At 38.1% G+C, this 21758-nt stretch overlaps 1 protein-coding gene across 2 annotated transcripts in view; it reads left to right on the forward strand.

The window, feature by feature from the left end:
• Nucleotides 1-17760: 17760 nt before the first annotated feature.
• gus (gustavus) overlaps nt 17761-21758 on the forward strand; it is a 336617-nt gene continuing 332619 nt past the window's right edge. For both annotated transcript variants that reach the window (XM_067766117.1, XM_067766116.1), the window contains exon 1: nt 17761-18153. Coding sequence is in view for 1 of the 2 variants with exons in the window: in XM_067766116.1 (XP_067622217.1) it covers nt 18134-18153 (20 nt within the window). In the remaining variant the exon portion in view is untranslated. The remainder of the gene's footprint in view (nt 18154-21758) is intronic.

The raw sequence follows: 21758 nt of genomic DNA on the forward strand, positions 1-21758 counted from the left end.
GTACGTAATTGCAGATCTTATTCGTGGGACTTTTTTCGAAAAATTAAATGAAAATTTGTCGTAGACATGTAAAGTAAGTTGTTTTTCGTCGTTTTTGTCTGTTTTCCTATGTAAATTTTTGTCGATTGCCTTTTTTGTCATGGCTCTTGTCTGTACTGCCAAAATTTGTTTATTAGCTTCTTTAATCTCATCGATTGTTATACGCGATAGTGCATCAGCACACACATTTGATTTACCTTTTATATATACAATAGTAAAGTTATATTCAGATAGTTCCAGTCTTATTCTGGAAAGTTTTGAAGATGGGTCTTTCATATTGAATAAGAATACTAGAGGTCTATGATCTGACTTTACAATGAAATGGGTGCCATAAACGTATGGTCGAAATTGCTTGATTGCAAAGTAAATAGCTAAAAGCTCTAATTCTATAATAGGTTTTTTCTGTTCTGCTTTATTAAATGCTTTAGAAGCGAAACAAATTGGTAAATCACTACCTTGCTGTTCTTGACTTAAAATAGCGCCACATCCAGTTGTGGAAGCATCAACAGTGATAATGAATTGTTTAGTAAAATCTGGATATTGAAGTAATTAATAAATAAGAATGCTCTTTCGCATTCAACATCCCATACAAATTCAACTCTTTTTCTGCTTAATCGGTTTAGAGGCGCTGCCAGAGACGCAAAATTAGGTATAAACCGTCTGTAATAGTTTGCAAACGCGACGAATCGTCGTACCGCGTCTTTGTCAGTCGGTTTTGTATATTTTTTAATTGCGTTTATCTTAGAGTCGTCTGGCAACAAACCTTTGGCTGAGCATTTATGACCTAAAAATGTAAATTCTGGTCGTAAAAAGTTGCATTTATTTGGGTTAAGTTTGAGATTAAAAGATCTACAAGTATCGAAGACTTTTGAAAGATTTTTAATGTGGTGTGCTTCGCTACACCCTATGACGATAATATCGTCGACGTACAAAAATGCTACATTGGGTGGTATACCCGAAAAAGCTATGGTCATCATTCGTGAGAATGAGTTAGGTGCTATATTTAAGCCGAATGGAAGCACTTTCCATCTAAATGCGCCACGGTCAGTGCTGAAAGACGTAATGTCCCGAGAGTCAGGATGCAAGGGGATTTGGTGAAATCCTGAAAAAAGATCTAATGTGGAAAAATACTTTGCTCTACCGAGATTGTCTAAAATATCGTCAACTCTAGCTAGTGGAAATTTATCAGCAATCAGTTTTTTGTTTACCGCGCGAAAATCTACGCACATACGATATGCTTTTTGACCATTAGTATCTTTCTTTGGGACTACAACCAAAGGACTATTGTAATTCGAATAACTAGGTTCAATCAAATCGTTGTCTAACAATTTATTTACTTGGCGATTTATTTCTTCGCGTTGAGAATATGGCAATCTATAATTTTTAACATATACCGGATCGTTGTCTGTCAATCTTAGTTTTTGCTCGTAAATGTTATTTAAAGTCATTTTGTCCGTGTCAAGAGCGAAAATGTCGGCATAATCTATGCAAAGGTCAATTAATTTACTATGAGCATGTTGAGGTATTTGATTTTTTAAAATCGAAGTTAGTTTTTTCGTACGTTTGTCTTCTGTTTCTGTTTTGTTAATTGTATAAACATTGTAGTTTGAAGGTGTTTCTGTCCGAATACTTTTTCTTTTCACATACTTTATATCATCTGTGGTATTTATAACTTTAATAATTGGGTTACTGGAATTAACAATGCACCTAGCTGTGAAAACACCTTTTTCGATTTCCTGCGAGTCCACGAAAAGTGGTTCGGGTGAATTTCCTAAATCAAAAAGTCTGAATATTTCGCATCTTGGAGGAATGATACAACTGTCGCTTTCTGTTCCGTGTAGGATTGGTATCGCGACTTTTTCATTACCTACCCAAAAGGAAATACTATTTCTTTCATAATTAATAATGCATTTGTTAATTTTCAGAAAATCTTTACCCAGTATGCCATCGGATGGAATATTAAAGTCTTCATTTACTACGTGTAAAGTATGTTTAATAGAAAAGTTTGAAAAATTTAAATTTGCGGTAATTTTACCTTAAAGATACAAGAATCAACTAAAAATCCTTACAGTGAAAATAAGTACAAGAAAACAAAAAGGAGACAAGCATCAGCAAAACTTACCGAGCCCAAATGAAGTAGTGGTTGTAAGTAACAAATCGTAAGCCTCATTGTATATCTTTTCATTCCAGCATGAATCCAGAAAAGATGAAAAACTCCTTAACGGAAATGAATGACGCCGTTAACGCCATTCTCGCCCAACTTAGAAGGTTCGAAGAGCATTAGATGTGTTCATTAGAGGTCTAAATGGTGACCTCCCCACTCGGCTACTAGTGCAAAACCCAAATCGTCGCCCGAGGCCTACTCGGCATGCCTCACGTTCATGAACGTCAACCGCAGGAACGCCATATATCGCCAGCCCCGCCCAAATACGTATTTCAATAACAACTCCCAATCGATAGCCCCTCGGTATTATGTAAACCCAAATATAATGACGCCGGTCAAGTTAGGGCAGCTCCAAATCAACCAGGAGCATTTACAAATTTCTCAGGTATACACCAAGGCCGGGCAGGACCAAACTGCAACTACCCGAACTCCGGTCAAACGAGAAATAGCAATCAGACTACGCGAAATTGGCGTAGCAACTCTACCCCTTCAGGGTTTATTAGAACAAACCCTAGTCCTTCCCGCCAAACCAGAATATCTAAAATACCGGCCAAATACAGGACTTTAACAATTTAAAAAGGGGCACACGTTCGGGAAGGTTTTTATTCCAATCAGGCAGGGGGCCAAGCAAACAATAGAAGTTGTTTCAGTTAATACCAGTGGATGAGGAAGCAGGAGAAGACACTACGATCGAACACGGTCAGGAGCAAGGCGATGGCGATCAACTAAATTTTACGGCAGGTGCCTCGTGTCCGGTGTACGATACTTAGAGTATGCCACTCCACATCAGGGAACTCTAGAATTCTTGGTATACATGGGGGATAACAAGAATTACATTAGCGAACGAGTTGCACAAAATTCCACAGCGGTGGAAAAACCATTCACAATCATTTCGGCGGGGGGAATATTAAAATACATAGAAAAGTTCGTGGACATTTTTTAACGTTTGTGGGAAAGGACATCCCCACTACATTCTTTAACCTTCCGGGGCTAAAGTCCTTTGATGGAATCCTTGGAGACGATACGCTGACAGAAGTCAGAGCAGTTCTTGGGGGGGAATTGAACATATTGATATTAAAACCAGACACAGTAATATCTCTTAAGCGCAAAACGGCACATGTTAATAGTATCTACACGGACCTCCCTATCGATCCTAACATTTCAAAGCCTACAAAAGAGGAAATCCGTAGAATCCTTAGCAAGCACGAAGAGATGTTTGGCCAATTAGATAGGAGCATAAGAGGGCTCACCGCAATGCCACTGAAAATAGCAGATTTTAGAGCGGTATTATTTCCCGAGAATGCGTGCTCAAAATTAGGAAATATGTACTGGCTTGTGAAACATGCAAGTTTAGTAAGTACGATAGACACCCTAATAAACCAGAGTTACAGGCTACATCAATCCCATCACAACCTTGCGAGATCCTTCACATAGATATTTTTGAAACAAAAAATGTTTAAGTTTTATTGACAAATTTTCAAAATTAGCAAAGCTTTTTCACGTTAGGAACAAAGGAACTCTGCACCTTAAACACAAAATTGTGAAGCTTCTCCACTATTTTACAACTCCAAAAATTTTAGTCAGTGATAATGAACGGGGATTGATTAACCCAATAATACAGAACTTATTAGAATCATTGGGAATTCAGCTTTACCGCACTTCATCTCAGAGAAGTGAGGTAAATGACCAAATTGAGAGATTCCACTCCACGTGGCTAAGGTTGAGAGACATAATAGGAAAAGGACCATACAGAAGCGTTATACCAAAAATGATGTTATATACGTTAAGGATAAGCAAATAAAGGGGAAACAAAAATAAATTTATAAAAAGGAAATAGTTGCCAAGGAGAACGAAGTTTCTGTAACCACACTTAGTGGGAAAAAAATTATAAAGCACATATAAAAAATGTAAAAAGAAGGGGACAAAATACCCCCACATAATAAAACAAACAAACATACAAAAAACATGAAAAGAAATTATAAAAGATCTGGCACCAAGAGGGAGTTTATCTAACAAGAGCGGGCTTGTAAGTGGGACAAATCGTGCCTTAGTAGGCTCGTAGTGCCATCGAATTTGACAAATGGCTACACTACTTCCAAACGGGATTCTGGCGATCTCTCCATAGCTGGTTCGAGAAATGTTAACACCTCTGGTCCAGGAGAAAAGAGGAAAATTCGAGCTTATGCGCCTAATCCGCTAAGCAAATATTTATTTAATTCTCTGCGCCTAATCCGTAGATGAAAACAGGAAAAAAAAGAAAAATGTGAGCTTATGCGCCTAATCCGCTAAGCAAATATTTGTTTAATTCTCTGCGCCTAATCCGTAGATAAAACAAAAAAAAAAGAAGAAAAATTTGAGCTTATGCGCCTAATCCGCTAAGCAAATATTTATTTAATTCTCTGCGCCTAATCCGTAGATGAAACAGAAAAAAGAAAAATTTGAGCTTATGCGCCTAATCCGCTAAGCAAATGCATATTTAATTCTCTGCGCCTAATCCGTAGAATGAAAAAAAAACAATTTTAAGCTTATACGCTTAATCAGCTAAGCAAATCTATGAAATTTGAATACTCTGCGCCTAATCCGTAGAAAGAAAAAAAAATAATAATAATAAAAAATTTAAGCTTATGCGCCTAATCCGCTAAGCCAATATATGAAATTATAATACTCTGCGCCTAATCCGCAGAAAAAAAAAAAAAATGTTAAGCTTATGCGCCAAATCAGCTAAGCAAGTATATGAAATTTTAAAATTAATATATTTTGCGCCTCATCCGTGAAATGACTAAAAGAAAAAATTATAACACTTGCGCCTAATCCGCAAAGTAAAACAAAACAAAAAAACGAACAAAAAAGAAAAAAAGGAATAATTTTTTGTTCTTGTCTTTCTGCGCTTGATCCGCAAATTAAACAGAAAAAAATAACCTTTGCCTAATGCGCATGAAAGGACATACCTTTTTTAACATTCTAAATTCCAGTTATCTTTTTTTTTTCTTTTTTCCTCTACTAACCATAATAACAACTAGATCATCCTTCAAAATTCTTTTAAGTAATACTGTAAATTTAGTTGAGGCAAACTAAAAAATTCAAAATAAGAAACATCTCTCTTTCTTACTCAAATATTCTAAGAAACAAAAAAAAAAAAAGAAAAAATGAACGACAATACCTTTTTTCTACATTTAATTTTTTCCTAAGTAAACAAACTAACGATTGTAACTATTCTTGTAACAATGCCTCAATACTAGCACACTAACAAAAATAAGAAAACGAAAAAATTAAAAGCTCTAGGAATTTTGCATGTTAACAAAAAATAAGAGCGAAACTAACTTTTGTAAACCTAGCCCTAACATACTTAAATAGTTAAAAATAATCTATAAGTAGTAGAAAGAATTTTTGCTAACTCAATAACAAAAACTTATATTCATAGAATCTAATAATTACTAACCCACTAACAACATTAAATTAGGAATAACGTTTTAAAGAAACAGAAATATATTTTGGAAACCTCTACTAACACATTTAACCAAATAAAAAACCTAGTCTTTACATACTTAAATAGTCAACAAGTGAAAGGAAAAATTGTTTGCTAACCCAATAACAATAACCTACATTCATAGAATCGAATGATTACTAACCCACTAACAACATTAAATTAGATATAACATTTGACGTTGCAAATTCCCACTGCTGGCATCGGCCATCAGCGGATTCCATATTTTCAATTACAAGGCACCAATCGCAACAATCCAGGACGGAATTGGATGAATCATCGGTGGGTGATTTAAGCTGGTACACGTCGTCAACCTCCAACAATATATCACAGTTCTGATGCAAATGCAGTACTTACAAACGGGACACTACTCATCTACGTCTTCCCAATGCCCAAAGTTACGCGTAACAAATATAACCTCCTAATTACTCGCGCCGGAATCTACGAAGGAAAACTTGACCTGCGTGACCTAGAACTCAGCAGGATGCTCGCCAATCAAAAAGGAACATACTGATTGACGAAGGATTGTTTAATGATCAGCTCAACCACAGTATGTAAATCAGAATCCTTGATCAAAATGGAGGAAAGCGACTGCTTGCCACGATTGCTAAAACAAGGACAAGCTAGATGCAAATTTAAGAGGCGGAATGACACGCATATAGAATTCTTAAACGAAAAAGACATTTCTACCTCTAACTACCAAGGCATAGTCAGGAGTAATAATGGTTCAAAGGTAATAAATGCGAGGCGGTTACAACGCATGCCCTGCCATCTGTACTATCTAACGTAAAGAATCATACCACGAAGATAAACTTGGAATATATTCACGACATCACTATGAAGAACGTAAAGTATCTAGGCCTGCTATGGAGATGCTACACCAAAAGACTAGATCTTCCACCGGTTCAAATTCCTACACATTGGACGGGAAACGTCAGCGTTAACAAAACCGCTAAAGGAAAATCCGCACCCGAACTATATTGATTAGATAAAAGCCTACCAGTTACAGCTATCAGGACCAACATAACATCAGAAAGCCAAAACCACTCACTGCAAAATTTTACCCCTTCACGATTTTCAACTTTTGATCTACGAGACGCAGATCTTTAAAGGGGGAGGGGTTATGTCACCTGTAATCCCAATACTAACTAATGGCGCACCCTTTACTCACGTTGCCAGGCATGTGATCATATTGTTCCACTTACTAACTTCGCTGACGCAGCACACGCGCAACCAACGATCAGGTCAGGTATCGAAATTATTGAAATCATGGGAAATGCAATATAAGCAATTCCTGTCTACACGCGCAAGCGTTCGACTTGCGAAATATGGGAACTGCAACCGCAGCATAAAAAGTTAGCAGTAATAGGTTAGCTAATAAGTTAATTTGGATGTTTACTTCAGTTAATTTTGGGACGTGCAAGTGGCACGTAATAAATTGTGATTAATTTAAATTGAAGTTGTTCGTGTTTTACTCTTAAATCAGTATCGGCGAACAGTGGGTTCGCGGTACCTTTAATTTTTTATATCTCTCAGGACACGAGAGATTAACTTACATATATAATTTTAAAGAAAAGTACCCGTAGGCAAAAGAAATGTTTGATACATATATGTATACTTATTTTGTCACTGCTGCTGCTGCGCTGGCAGACCTGAATCGCTGCTGGTGTTGTTGCTGCTGGTGTTGTTGCTGCTGCTGGTGTGTCTTCGTGTGTTAAAGTTGGTGGTGGTGGAGAATTTTGTATGTTTTTGGGTGCCGTTACCTTCGCCGTTATGCGTGGCGTGATGCGAGTGCCGTTATGGAAATTTATGAAATTTATAAAATTTTTCGTTAGATTTTATTTATTAAATTGTATTTTAGTTTTGTTGAATTTGATTAGCATTTTCTTTGTGGTTTATTAGACTCAATGTAGAAAATTTGTATTGTCGTTTTTAAATTTGATTTGTAAAATTGAATCGTAGAATTTTTTAAATTTGTGTTAGAAGAACATATTTTAGGTTTGTTAAATTTTATTTTAAGAAATTATAAAGAAATTTTTAAATTTGATTTGTAAAATTGAATCGTAGAATTTTTTAAATTTGTACTAGAAGAACATATTTTAGGTTTGTTAAATTTTATTTTAAGAAATTATATCGTAGTTTAGTAGAATTTAGATAGAAAATTATGTATTGTATTTTTATTGTTAAATTGTAATGTAGGAAATTATATATTTATATATTTAGTAGAATTTTATTTTAGAAAATTGTATATTGAGGTTTTATTGAGTTTTAGTTTGGAAATTGCACGGTAGTTTATTAAAAATGTATTTAGAAAATTATGTGTTGAAAATTAGTTGGATTCCATTTAGAAAAATATATCGTAGAATAGTGAATAGTGTTGTAGTTTATTGAAAATTTATTTAGAAGAAATTTAGTTGAATTTATTTAGAAAATTACGCCGTAGGTTAGAATTTTAATTAGCAATTTAAGTATTGAAATTTATTAGAAAATTGTATTTTTAATTTTGCACATTTTTCGCACCACACTCACTTTTGCCTTTTCGACCACTTGGAAAAAATTTTCGCACTCACCACTTACAAGGACGTCCGGTTCGTTCCGCTGCCAAAATAAAAAGAAAAAAGCAAAGACCGGGCTCCAGCCTCACGGTCGCCATGTTGCGTACCTTCGGTTGACTGTTTGTGGTCTTCGGATGAACGCCATGTGGCGTTCCCTGCTCGGATATGGCTATCTTGGAGGACGCCGCCTCCATATCGTAGCCATGGCGTAAATTGCCACTAAATCAATAATATTTGCCTATGTGTCGTGGAGGCCGTCTCCGCCACACTTTCACTTCCATTAAAACAAAGCAAGAATTGAATTTAAATTTAAGTTTGAATGATTACTTTATTTTTAAAGTAACTTGGAAAAAGTCTCTATGAAAAAATAGTACTCCGTTTGTCACAGCTGCCGAAAATTATATGATGGCGGTGAAACATAAAAATGTCGATGTCACTCTTGCCAATCGTTTTTCATGTTTCACCCCACATATATCTGGTTCACTTTTACACACTACATTACAATATCTCATGACGTATTATGTTTATATTTTATTCTTTCTGTTTTAATATTCACAATTAAATATCATTGTGAGTAACAATGTTGAGATGTTGCCAGATGATTATTAAAAAGTTAATTTGGGGGATTTTATCCTCACACAAGGCTCTGGCGACCCCAAGCGCCTCATGGAACTTGGGATGGGGAGGGAGGGGATGACCTGAAGGTTTAATGTGGTCACATAAATCGTTCCCGATATTGTCGGGCTAGCACCTTAATGGTGCTGTGGTACCGGAGCGTACCGGATCTGTATCCGGCAAAGGACCATCACATCGATAATACTCCTCAAAGCCTTCGGGGAGCAACCTTATCGCTACAACAACAACAACAACAATAGAGTTACTCCTACCCCAGAAAATGTCAACATTTATAGTGCATACAAAGAACATTTCAACTCATCAAATTCACTCATATTAACAGAGTATATGTGGAACTTAAGAGCGAATTGAGAGTTTCACAAAGTTGCACTGCCACACCGCCATTTTATACAGGGTAAAAGTGTAACGCTTTTGCGTTGCGAGCAGGCAAGAATTTTCACAAAAGAACGAAATACCCCGTAAAGGCGTGCCTGTTTTTTTTAGAATAGAATAACAACGCTTGCGTAACACTTTAAGCTGGAGACATTGGTGCTTTATCGGTAACCGTATCGGTAACCTTTTAACAGCTGATTCGACCAACCTTATGAGAATCAATGCAATCGATTATTGGTGCCGCTAAGGTCGTAACCGTATCGTAGCCAATCAATTGGGTTTTGGTTTACCGTCGTAACGATAAACAGCTGATTATGTTAGGGATACGACTACAGCGATACGACAAACGGCACCAATGACTCCAGCTTTATCCAGAAAAGAAAACGCTATCGGTTGCACAAGGCGAGTAATCAGCATTTGAGTTTTTGTCGAGAATGTGACGTAGTGCTCCGTTGTAAGCTCCTTTCATATTGGCGCCGTTATCGTACCCTTGTGCACGACAATCTTCAATCATGTATGGCAAATTAGATCAGCGATTTTCTGAGCAGTTTTTTTGGTTACAATTCACGAAAGCCAACATCTGTTCTGGAATTGTAAATTTGTTGCTTTCGAATTGAAATGGAGTGAGCGCAAAATGAACGTAGTCAACGTGACTAGCATCAAGCATAGCATCAACGATAATAGCAAAATACTTAGCTTTCTTGCCTTGATCTAATATAGTTTCCCTCACATGCTTTGCACAAATTTCTATAAACTCGTTCTGAATGTCTGGGGAAAGTGAACTTGTAAACGTTTGTGCTGCTATTGTGAAATCCTAACTTTCTCCAAATGATGATCTAAGTATCGGATCATAATGGCTTATGAGATCTTAGATGCCCAAAAAATGTCCATTCTTTCGCTTTTTGAAAAAAAATAGTGTCCAAAATTCTATATAAAATTTCTTTCCACTTTTGAGTTTCAGTGATTAGCTGTTCATTGATAAGTGTATCAATTGTAGCCTCCTTTCAAATTAGGTTTTGTAAAGATCGCCATTGAATATAACATTTAATGTGATCTTCAGTATTTTCGTGTGATGGCGGTTTAGCGTATAGCTTCTTCCATACCTGGAATTTCGCCAGGACAACAAATTTTAGGTCGATTTAAAGTATTGGTGCTTAATTATTAATTTTCTTTAAAACGGTACGGCTGTGTGTTTATTTCTGCTCCTTGAATTTTACATTTTAAAATGGTAAAACTATATTCAAATACTTTTTAAGAATAAATAATGTGTGAGACAGAGACTCAAAAAGCGGAAGCAGAAGTTGGTTTCAAGAATATTATACCAAATAAAGTTTGATTTTTAAAAATTTAATATATTTGCTAGAAAGTGACTCTAAATAAAGAAAGCAAAACGCATAGACTTACAAAGTTTGATACATATATATACATATATTCATTCTGTATAAAAAATGGAGAGTAAATGCGACAAGTGCAAAAGTACAATACGTGGAGAAGTGTCAAAAATTCGTTGCGAAGGGGTATGTGGGAGATATTATCATTTAGCACCAAAATGCTCTGGCATAGACCAATACAGTGTTAATAAATTAGACGAATGTGAAATGCTTAGATTTATGTGTAATGATTGTGTGCAGTATGTGCATAACGTAGATGACATTCTAAAAGACATGCAGATGGTAGTGAGCAAAAATGGCAAACAACTATCTGAGTACAGGAATGAATTTGATAATGCTCTCAAGAAACATGAAAGAGAAATAAAGCAAGTTTTAAAAGCAGTGGAAGTTGCATTTAGCGACAGAATTAAGGCAATGCAAAAAGCGCAAGAATCATGCGAAAAGAGTGTTGTAGAAGTAAACAAAATACGGGAAATTGCTGAAGGCTTCAAGCGAAGCAGCGAGCAGGTCTGTGATGAGTTGAAAACAAACAAGGATGACAATAAGAAAATGATTGAAGAAATAAGTAAAGAGAATAAAAAAATGTGCAATGAAATAAAGAAAAATGTTAATAGTGTTGAAGCCAAAGTGACATACGCAGCGATAACAAAAAATGATGGACAAAAAAAAGAAGTGTTACCAGACATTAGAAAGAATCATCCCCTAATTGTCAAGCCGAATAAAAAGCAAAATATAGAAATAACCAAAACTGACCTAAACCCGAAAGTTGATCCTAAAGGGCTGCAAATAACTAATATAGTATCAAGGCAAAGCGGAGTTGTTATTGTTGAAAGCGAAAATGACCATGAGCGTGACAAAATAAAAAATGCCATTGAGAACAATCTGGGAAATAACTATGAGGTTAAGATTCCCAAAAAAGTGAAACCAGCAGTCATGGTGACTGGTATAAATTTTAAATATAGCGACGAGGAACTGGTGCAAAGAATTAAACGACAAAACATTTGTTTAAGTGAAACGGACATCAAAATTGTTAAGCAATATGAAGTGAAAAAGAATTCGAAAAACTATTATAATGCTGTGATAGAAATGATTGTTGAAGCGTTCACAAATGTACTAGCTGGAGAGAGGCTTAATGTAGGTTGGGAACGTTGCCGAGTATATGATGCAGTGCAGGTATTGTGTTGTTTTAAATGCAAAGGCTTCAATCACAAAGCGGCTGACTGCAAGGAAAAGGAAGTATGCACAAAATGCTTGGGTGAGCATAAACATACACAATGCATAAAGGATGCAGTAAACAAGTGCATTAACTGCATACGAGCAAACAAGGAGCTGAATCTAGGACTTGACGAAAACCATGATACTCTGGATAGAACTTGTCCCGTATACCAACAAAAGCTAGATGCAAGGAAAAGGAAAGTTGTTTATTAGCAACCAAAGAAAATCCTTACAGCAGCGCAAAAGTCAAAATATTATTTAAATCGAGATAGCAATATATACAACTTGGAATGCATTTATCTTAATATTAGTAGTATCATAGCGAATAAAATCGAGCTGGAACGTCTTATTGAAATAAGAAGACCAAGTATTGTGTTATGTACGGAAACGTGTACAACAGAACATATCTTGGATTCTGAACTTAGTATTCCGACATACAAATGCATTCGTTGCGACTCTCGAAGTAGGCACACTGGCGGTGTTGTCATGTATGTGAATGAAAATATACAATTTAGCATAGTTTGTAATAAAGCTATCAACATGAATGTGTGGTGCATTATTGTAAAAATAAACAAATGCGCGTTAAAATGGAAAATCGGTGTACTATATCACTCACCAAGTAGCAGTGACTCCACATTTATTACTTATCTAAATGAAATCATCACTGAACATCTCAAGGAGGCGGATAATAATTTAATAATTGGTGATTTTAATATCAATGTAAATGTATCGTCAACATACTCAACCCAGCTAACAAGTTTATTTGCACAAATGGCAATGATACAAAGGATAAACTTCGACACAAGGATAACAGAGTACTCGTCTACAAGAATTGATTTGCTATTCAGTAACAATGATAAAGTTAAAGCAGTAAATATAGGTGAACATCGCATTTCTGACCATGAGACAATCCACTTCGAAGTGCCAACAACAAAGCTTTGTAAAATGAGAAGGTATGCTACTGTTACATGTTGGGAGTACTATAGTGCTGAAAATCTTTTAACTTTGCTACGAACATGCGATTTCAGCTTTATGTCAATTTCCGGAGTAGAAACTAAAACTAAAGCCCTAAACGAAGTTGTAACTGTGGCTATGCAAGCACTGACTTATATAAAGAGGACCCAAATACAGATAAGAAATAAGTGGTACGACCGAGAATTAACAAACCTGCATAAAAGAAAAATAGAATCTTATAAAACTGCTCGAAATACTGGATTTTGGGACGAATATAACGTCATTAAGAAAATATATAAAAGAACCATAATTTATAAAAAAAAGAAATACATGGAAGATAGAGTAAATCATAACAATGGCGATATGAAACGTATGTGGAAGTGTCTAAAAGACCTCGTCGAGCTTAATGATGTTAAAAAACATATCACTAAAATTGTAATTAACAGTGAATGCCTGGAAAATGAATATGATAGCTAATGCCCTAAATAACTTTTTTATACAAAGTATTGTTGAAATTAATGATAGCATCGAAGAAATTGTAAATGGGGATGAAATAAGCGCAAATCATAGTAATCCATTTGAAACATTTAAATTTACTGACATTGTAGTGGACGATATTATTATTATCACAAAATCACTTAAAAACAAATATGGCGGCGACAAGCTTTTATCGGAGGGTGTCGTTAAAGATGCCATGACATATACTGCTAATTTCTACAAAGACATAATTAACGAATCCTTAAACAGCGGTATTGTACCTAGTTACTGGAAAATTTCAACAATAATACCTGTTGAAAAAGTAAAAAATACAATGAAACCTGAGGAACTACGTCCAATTAACACGTTACCTACAGATGAAAAAATTATGGAGACAGTGGTGAAGGATCAACTTGTGGCATACTTAGAGAAGCACAATGTGATTATCCCAGAACAATCGGGATTCAGGAAGAGCCATTCTTGTGAAACAGCGTTGAATATGGTAATTGCAGATTGGAAAGAAGACATGGCGGACAAAAAATTTACGGTGTCTGTCTTCTTGGATTTAAAACGGGCTTTTGAAACTGTCGATAGATCTGAGCTATTGGACGTTATGTTTAAAATTGGTATAAGAGGAAAGGCTTTGGAATGGTTCCGGAGTTATTTGGGTGACAGAAAACAGAGAACGATAATTGGAAAGGAGGTTTCATCAGTGGTGGATGTTAACATTGGTTTACCACAAGGCTCGGTCTTGGCGCCAATATTGTTTACATTGTATATCAATGATATCAAAAGATGCTTAAAATATTGTAAAATACGTCTATTTGCGGATGATGCATTGCTTATCATAAGTGAAAAATATGCACAATGTGCCATGCTGAAAGTACAAGAAGACCTGGACTCGCTATACAAATGGTTATGCCTTAGAAAACTGAAATTAAATGTCGAAAAAACGTAAGTTCATGATATTTTGTAAAAACACCAATATCATAAGTAACAATAGTTTAAATAATATTACGCTGAAGGTAAAAAACATGGAAATCCAAAGAGTAGACAAAATTAAGTATTTAGGAGTTTTGATTGATGATAATCTAAATTTTGGAGAGCATGTAACTTATCTGGAAAGGAAAATTGCACAGAAAATAGGCTTCATGTATAGAACATGTAAACATATCAGTCAAAGTCATAAAATATTGGTATATCGTTCAATTATTGAACCACACTTTATTTATTGTCCTACTATTCTGCTATTAAGTAATGATATATATATTAAGAAACTTCAAATACAGCAAAACAAGGCAATGCGATTTATTTTAAAATGTCCTCCAAGAACGCCAAAAATTGTAATGCTCAATAGATTAAACTGGCTTAGTATTAAACAGTCAGTTAGTTATTTCACATTGAAATTTATACACCAACTTAGGTTAGGAATGTTACCGAATTACCTGAGTAGTAAAATACATTATAATCATGAAATCCACAATTATGGAACAAGAAATTGCAATAATATAAGACTGCCTAGAATAAGAACTGAGTTCGCCAAAAGGTCTCTTGAATATTTAGGGTATAAAATGTATAATGAGTTACCTTCTGATTTGAAAGACTGTGAAAATATTAGTAAGTTCAAAGAAAAATTGTTTTTATATTGTACGTCACTAAATGTGACATGAGTAGTTATGTTTAATTTCTTATTTTAACCTAAACTAGGTCTTAAAGACCGTAATAATAAATAAATAAATAATAAAAATAAATAACAGACGACATGGTAGGCAATAAAAAGCATTGCTACTGGCACTCCACACCAACCAGTGACGCTCCACTTTCTCTCCATTTGGCAAGATTCTGTTTAACAACGAGGTAGGAAATGCCTCGTCATGACAATCACGTGGAAAAATAACAGGGCACTTTTGATGACCTCGACGAATTATTTCGTTGACTTCTTCAGATCGCAAAAACTCATTATTCACGGTACCGATATCGAAGTCGTTTAAATAATCTAGACTTTGATACAGAGTTGGTGGTATTGTTGGAAGGCTTTTTAGGCTGTTACCACGAAAACTTTACGATTTCGGATTCATGTAAACATATATTTTTGTTTGATGTTTTTATTGTCTCCTCACTGTTCGAGGGACCAAGTAAAAAATCATTATCAATATTCGTTGCTTTTGAAATTCGGCTTAAAATTTCCACATGGAACAACTTAAGACTCCTGAATTAAAAAAAATGTCTTAGTACCTCTAAAGCGCGGGCCCCCCGAGAAATACCGGGCCCCTGAGAAATATCGTGCCCTCCGCTTACCAGGCTAAGGTTCCAGCTATTAGGAGTGATAAAGCTGTCAGATCTAGAAGCAGCAAGTGGCTTAAGTCCTAGGAAGCTTCTAGTATTTGTCAAGAGGACGGAGTTTTTTTATAACATAGGTCCTGGGTCTTGATAGGGTTTCCAGCTTGGTCGTTAAAACAAACTTCTGGTAACACTACGGACTCATTCAGTCTATGTGAGATCCTCATGAACCGGCCACTTCAACCTAACCTATATTTTGTGTTTTGGTTTTTACTTTAGAATCTACCGGTTAAGTAAGCGATGTCAGCTAACTAAGCGCCTTCAAATGTAGATCCATAAGGAACATGAGGTCGCCAGAACCTCGGCTGTTAAAGAAACAGGATTCGCCACGGGTAGGTGACGTTGACAATTGGGTTGGAGAGGCCATATATTGCGCTGGCAACCCATTGAAAGGATTGCGCTACAAAACCCCTTGAATCAATTTGGTATTTTAGTCGCCTCTTATGACAGGCATAGCTACCACGGGTATACTCTAAGCCCACTAACCCGCTGGAGCCATGAGAAGCGTGAGTGCACTTTGGGTGTCGCAAGGCAAGTTCCGTCGTGCCTGGTATTGGTGGGTGAGCGGCCAGGCAAGGCAGCAGGGTAAACATGCACCATTCAGGAGGATACCCTCGCTGAGCCCAGAAAATCTGGGAAAATTAGATGTACTGCTCAGATCCAGCAAACGAGTATGTTCTGTACTGGCATATGATAAACTTGCAGACAACCAAACGTTTATTTTCCTGTCCAAAAGGGAATTGGTGCTCGGCACTGCTGCTAAAGAAGAATATACGTAGTCATATCAATTCGTTCCCGGGTTACTCGGGGAAAGCAGTTTTAGCAGTACTTTGCCCGTTTCAATTTGCACATCCATTCAAAGGACTTCGCATAATGGATTAAACAGTCATCTGCATTTATTCGTTTTTGTTTTTGTAGCACGCCTAATTTACTATCTATTACCCCAACATCTATCAATTATCCCTTGTTATAATCTTCCGGTACCCCCGCTACCGGAAGATGCCTTGGCATGGTGGAGGTTCACTTGAATTTACTTTACAAGTCCTGATTCTGGTTATCTGAAATTCCCTTGAGTATCTTGTATTTATTAAGAACTTCCGGTTATATTAAAAACTTATTATCTATCCTTACTGATATTCGTTTCTTTTTCATTCTAGGTAATTCGATTTGACGATGTGGGCATAGCAATATTCCAGCTGTGGCTGTAAGAAGAACGTACATTTGCTCAAACTACAAGAAAACTTCGACAACTGTCCCTCGGCCTTTTTAGTATCACATATAAGGCCCTACCACGCATATTATGGGAAAGGGTCAAGTTCAAAGGCTCAACATCACCTGCAAATCGACTTTGATAGCACGAAATGGGGCTGCATATATTCCGGTATTATATCTACAACACTCATATCTATGCAAACTGAAACTAACAGCACCACTCGCGCAAGAAAAATTGAGCACCATCCGTGTGAGCTTCGAAACTCAAAATGGTTTCAGAAAGGGCACGATACGAATGAGTTTATGTCTTTACATATGTAGTTTGTACATATAAATATGCACATATGTAAGGTTTACTAGAAAATTAAGGGTAATTGTTTGAAAAACCATTGTATACATAATTTATTCATAATTAAATATTATTTAAACAAAAGGGACGCGTATCATTCATATTTAAAGCGAATTGACAGAAGGTAACTGGTACGGGTAACCGATAGGCCAGTTACCCGTGTTGTTGTTGTTGCATATGTTTTCGTTAGCGATAACGAAAACATACCCAATAAAGTAACTTAAAAATGTAAATAACATCGAGCGAGAAGGAATGTCGAAAACACAATAGGTAAGAGCGAGAAAGCGAGTCATACGTACACTATTTTGAGAGAGCGCATGCGTTACCTTTTTTAAGACAGTAATGTAAAAGTCACTAAGACGATAATTGGTGACCAAGTTATTGGTAACGATTAAGTAATCGATTAGGTAACGGGTACCTTTCTTGTAGGGTGGTTGTCTACGATACGGTTACGACCTTAGCGGCACCAATAATCGATTGCATTGATTCCCATAAGGTTGGTCGAATCAGCTGTTGTAAGGTTACTGATACGGTTACCGATAAAGCACCATGTTATATATAATGTTAACAGCTTAAATGAACAACTTTAACATGACGGGGCCTTAACTCTGCGCAGGGTTCTTCCCCAAAACTTTTGCTTGGTTGGGTGGTTCGTATATGTGGTTTTGTTTTTAAGATTATATATCCAGCTTCTCTTATTCACAAAATTCATATTTGAATATGATTTATATCAAGAAATGAATATAATGTATACCAGAAATTAAAGCAAAAACTTTGCAACGTGAAACTTCATTTGGATTTGTGACTATGGTACTAGAGCAGAAGTTTACCGTTGTGCTAAGCGCAAGTTTATTATTTCTATCATTGAATTATTGGGACAAGAAGGATTTTTTTGTGCAGCATTCTGAAGCCCGCCAAGTGATACATTTCTTTGGATATCAATAGATGGACATGAAAAAAAAGAGGTAACGTTGAAATTGTTCAGATATTTGGTAATAGTATGGAACAGCGGCCCACTGCACGCCAAAACATTTCCCAGATATTTGGAAAAAAATGTTTTAAAATTTGGTATTCATTTACAACAAGGACAAACTGGTAGTGCGACCCTCAGCGGGTTAGGGGGTTAGAATTTACCCGCGGTAGGTATGCCTGTCGAAAGAGACGAATAAAATACCGGATTCAAGGGGTTTGTGTATCGCAGCCTTTTCAGGTTGCCAGCGCAATACATAGCTTCTACAAACCCAATTGTCAACCTCACCTATCCATGGTGAATCCTGTTCCATTAACAGCCGAGGCTCTGGCGACCCCGAACTCCACGGATCTAGGGGTTGGGAGGGCGGTATGGCCTAGATGGTTGTTGTTGTTGGTGTTGTTGTTGTTGTTGTTGTAGTAGTGCTTCGCTCTATCCAATAGGTGCGACCGATCACAAATTGTCATCAATATCCTGTAACGGCAGTCCAAGGAAACTTGCTGTGTCAACAGGGGTGTGAGGGGTGCTGGAGGCGTTCGTTCCACATTACAATTAAAGAGATGGTTGGTGTCATGTGGGGACACTTTGCAAATAGGGCATACATTTTGTATGTCGGGGTTGATTCTGGATAGGCAAGAGTTTAACCTGATACAGTATCCAGATCGAAGTTGAGCTAGAGTGACTCGCGTTTCCCTGGGAAGTGTGCGTTCCTCTTCCGCAAGTTTTGGATACTGTTCTTTGAGTACTGGATTCACTGGGTAATTCCTGGCATGAAGGTCCGACGCCTGTTTGTGAAGTTCACTGAGGACCTGCTTGTGTTTTTTTTGCTCCATACGGCTAAGTTCTCAGGTGCCGTTGTTGTTGTTGTTGTTGGTGTTGTTGTAGCGATAAGGTTGCTCCGCGAAGGCTTTGGCGAGTGTTATCGATGTGATGGTCCTTTGCCGGATACAGATCCGGTACGCTCCGGTAACACAGCTCCATTAAGGAGCTAGGATACAGCTCAGGTGCCATATTTCCGCATAATGCTTACGGAGATGACTCCTTAAGCCCCTGGGCGGTGTTGGCTCATCAATCAGATGTCTGTTGGGATGCCCAGGTTTCTGGGTTTGTTAGTGGTAATGAGCGTTTCTTTGTCTTTTACCCTGTCATGAGGTCAGGTAGAAAAGGTTTACCAAGGATGGCCAACCTACGCCTACTAAGCGCTGGACAATGACAGAAGGTACTGGACACTCTCTTCCTCTTCTGTACATCTGCAGCTACGACAATAGTCGAAGGACGTTACCCCCATTCTAGCATGATAGAACTGATTTGTTTAAGATCAGAACCGCTCCTGTGCGCCCCTTGTCATATGAGAGCCAGGTTTGCCTGGATGTCTCACACGATGATATGGCTGAAGATAGTCCATTTGCAATTCTTATAGTGCTTGTAATCACACGAAGCCTGAAAGTGGCCATGGGTATCACTACCGAATCATTTCACGGAAGGATATGGTCGGTGGTGCCTCTTCTGGCCAGCTCGTCTGCTCTGCAAACGCCTTCAATATCCCTGTGCCCAGGTACCCATATAAGGGTTATACTGAAGTGCTGAGCCATCTCGTTAAGAGATCTGCGGCATTCAGTGACCGACTTTGCATTGTCGACGAATGAGTCCAGGGCCTTTAATGCGGCCTGGCTGTCTGAGGAAATAAACACCCGTTTACCATCCTTAGGCATAGACCCGAGATGGTTCACAGCCCTGTGGATTGCCAGCATTTTCGCTTGGTAAACACTACAGTGATCTGGTAGGCGAAAAGAGACCTCTAGACCCAGATCCGGCGAAAAGAGGCCTGCTCCCACCTTCCCGTCAATCTTAGAACCATCCATGAATTTGTTGATGGCATCCGGTACCGTATGTTATCTGGTATTCCAGTTCTGTCGCGATGGTATATATATACTATAGTTTTTAACGAAAACGTTCTTTGGCGTACAGTAGTCAGTGCGTACCGGTATTGGGACTGGGGAGTTCGTGCCCAAGATTGCTGCGTGTCCACTAGATCCATTTGACCAGAGACCCGTTTCCCTTATGCGTAGAGCGGCGATGACCGCTATTTCCTTCGCCACCATGTCAAGAGATGGAAGGTATAGCATTGTGTTAAGTGCTTCAGATGGAGTGGAGCCCGGAGCCCCGGTGATGCAGAGCTCCGAACTCCATTCCACCTTTTAAAGAGTTTTAAGATAGGTAGTTTTAGCTAGTGCAGGCCACCAGACCACGGCACCATAAAGAAGAATCGGGCGTACAATGGCTGTATAAATCCAGTAGGTCACCTTAGGGGAGAATCAACAGGAGGTGCTAATTTCCCTCTTGCAGGTGAACAGCGCTGCTGCTGCCTTCTTGCATCGCTCCACAATATGGTCACTCCATAATAGCTTCCTATCCAGATTGACTCCCAAATACTTGACTTGATCGCTAAACGCTAAAAACGTACCCCTAATTCTTGGCGGTGTTGTTGTTGTTGTTGTAGCGATAAGGTTGCTCCCCGAAGGCTTTGGGGAGTGTTATCGATGTGATGGTCCTTTGCCGGATACAGATCCGATACGCTCCGGTACCACAGCACCATTAAGGTGCTGGCCCGACCATCTCGGGAACGATTTATGTCGCCACATTAAACCTTCAGGCCATCCCCTCCCTCCCCTTCCCCAAGTTCCATAAGGAGCTTAGGGTCGCCAGAGCCTCGTCTGTTAGTGAAACAGGTTTCGCCGCGGTTAGGTGAGGTTGACAATTGGGTTTGGAGAAGCTATATGTTGCGCTGGCAACCTGCAGGGTTGCGCTACACAGCCCCTTGAATCTGGTATTTTAGTCGCCTCTTACGACAGGTATACCTGCCGCGGGTATATTGACGGTAACCACCCAAAGTAGCGGAGAGAGAACGCCTCCCTACGGAGTGCCTCTGCCAACCGGTCTGCGGATCACGCATCCACCTAGCTCAGTTTTAATCTGCCTACCGTAAGCAGATTGTATATACTCCACCAGGCACGCGTCCACCCCCGGATCGGTCAGCGCCGAGGTGATGGCGTCCGGGAGAAGAAATGCCACCAATGTTTATTCCTTGAGGTCTAGTGACCTTTCGATAACGGATACCTTTGAGTGCAAGGCCGTGTCAGTTGACCTGCCCTTAGTATAGGCATGTTGAGCTTGCGAAAGAAGCGACGGCTCAATCCTTCTCCTGATGTAGTCCTCTAGGAGTCTTTCGAGTGATTTAAGCAGAAAAGAAGATAAGCTTACAGGCTTATAATCATTTTTTATAGAGTGGGAGGGCTTCCCTGCCTTGGGGATAAAGACCACGTTGACTTCCCTCCACGATACTGGTACTAATTGAGCCTAAGACAACCTAGAAACATCCCTTTTATCCAGGGCCTTATAAGTTCGGCAGTATACTGTAGCTGAGTTGGAAAAATTACATCCGGCCCCGGCGATTTATAGGGCTTGAAGGTCTGTAAAGCCCAATCTATCCTTTTATCATCTGTGATTTCGGTTATCCGCTGATCATTAGGTGACCCTCCGCTGAAAATACTTGAAGACACGCCCGCACTTGCTGGGAAGTGTGTATCCATTAGCAAGTTT

Source organism: Eurosta solidaginis, chromosome 2, assembly GCF_040869045.1.
Source record: "Eurosta solidaginis isolate ZX-2024a chromosome 2, ASM4086904v1, whole genome shotgun sequence".
Lineage (NCBI taxonomy): Eukaryota > Metazoa > Arthropoda > Insecta > Diptera > Tephritidae > Eurosta > Eurosta solidaginis.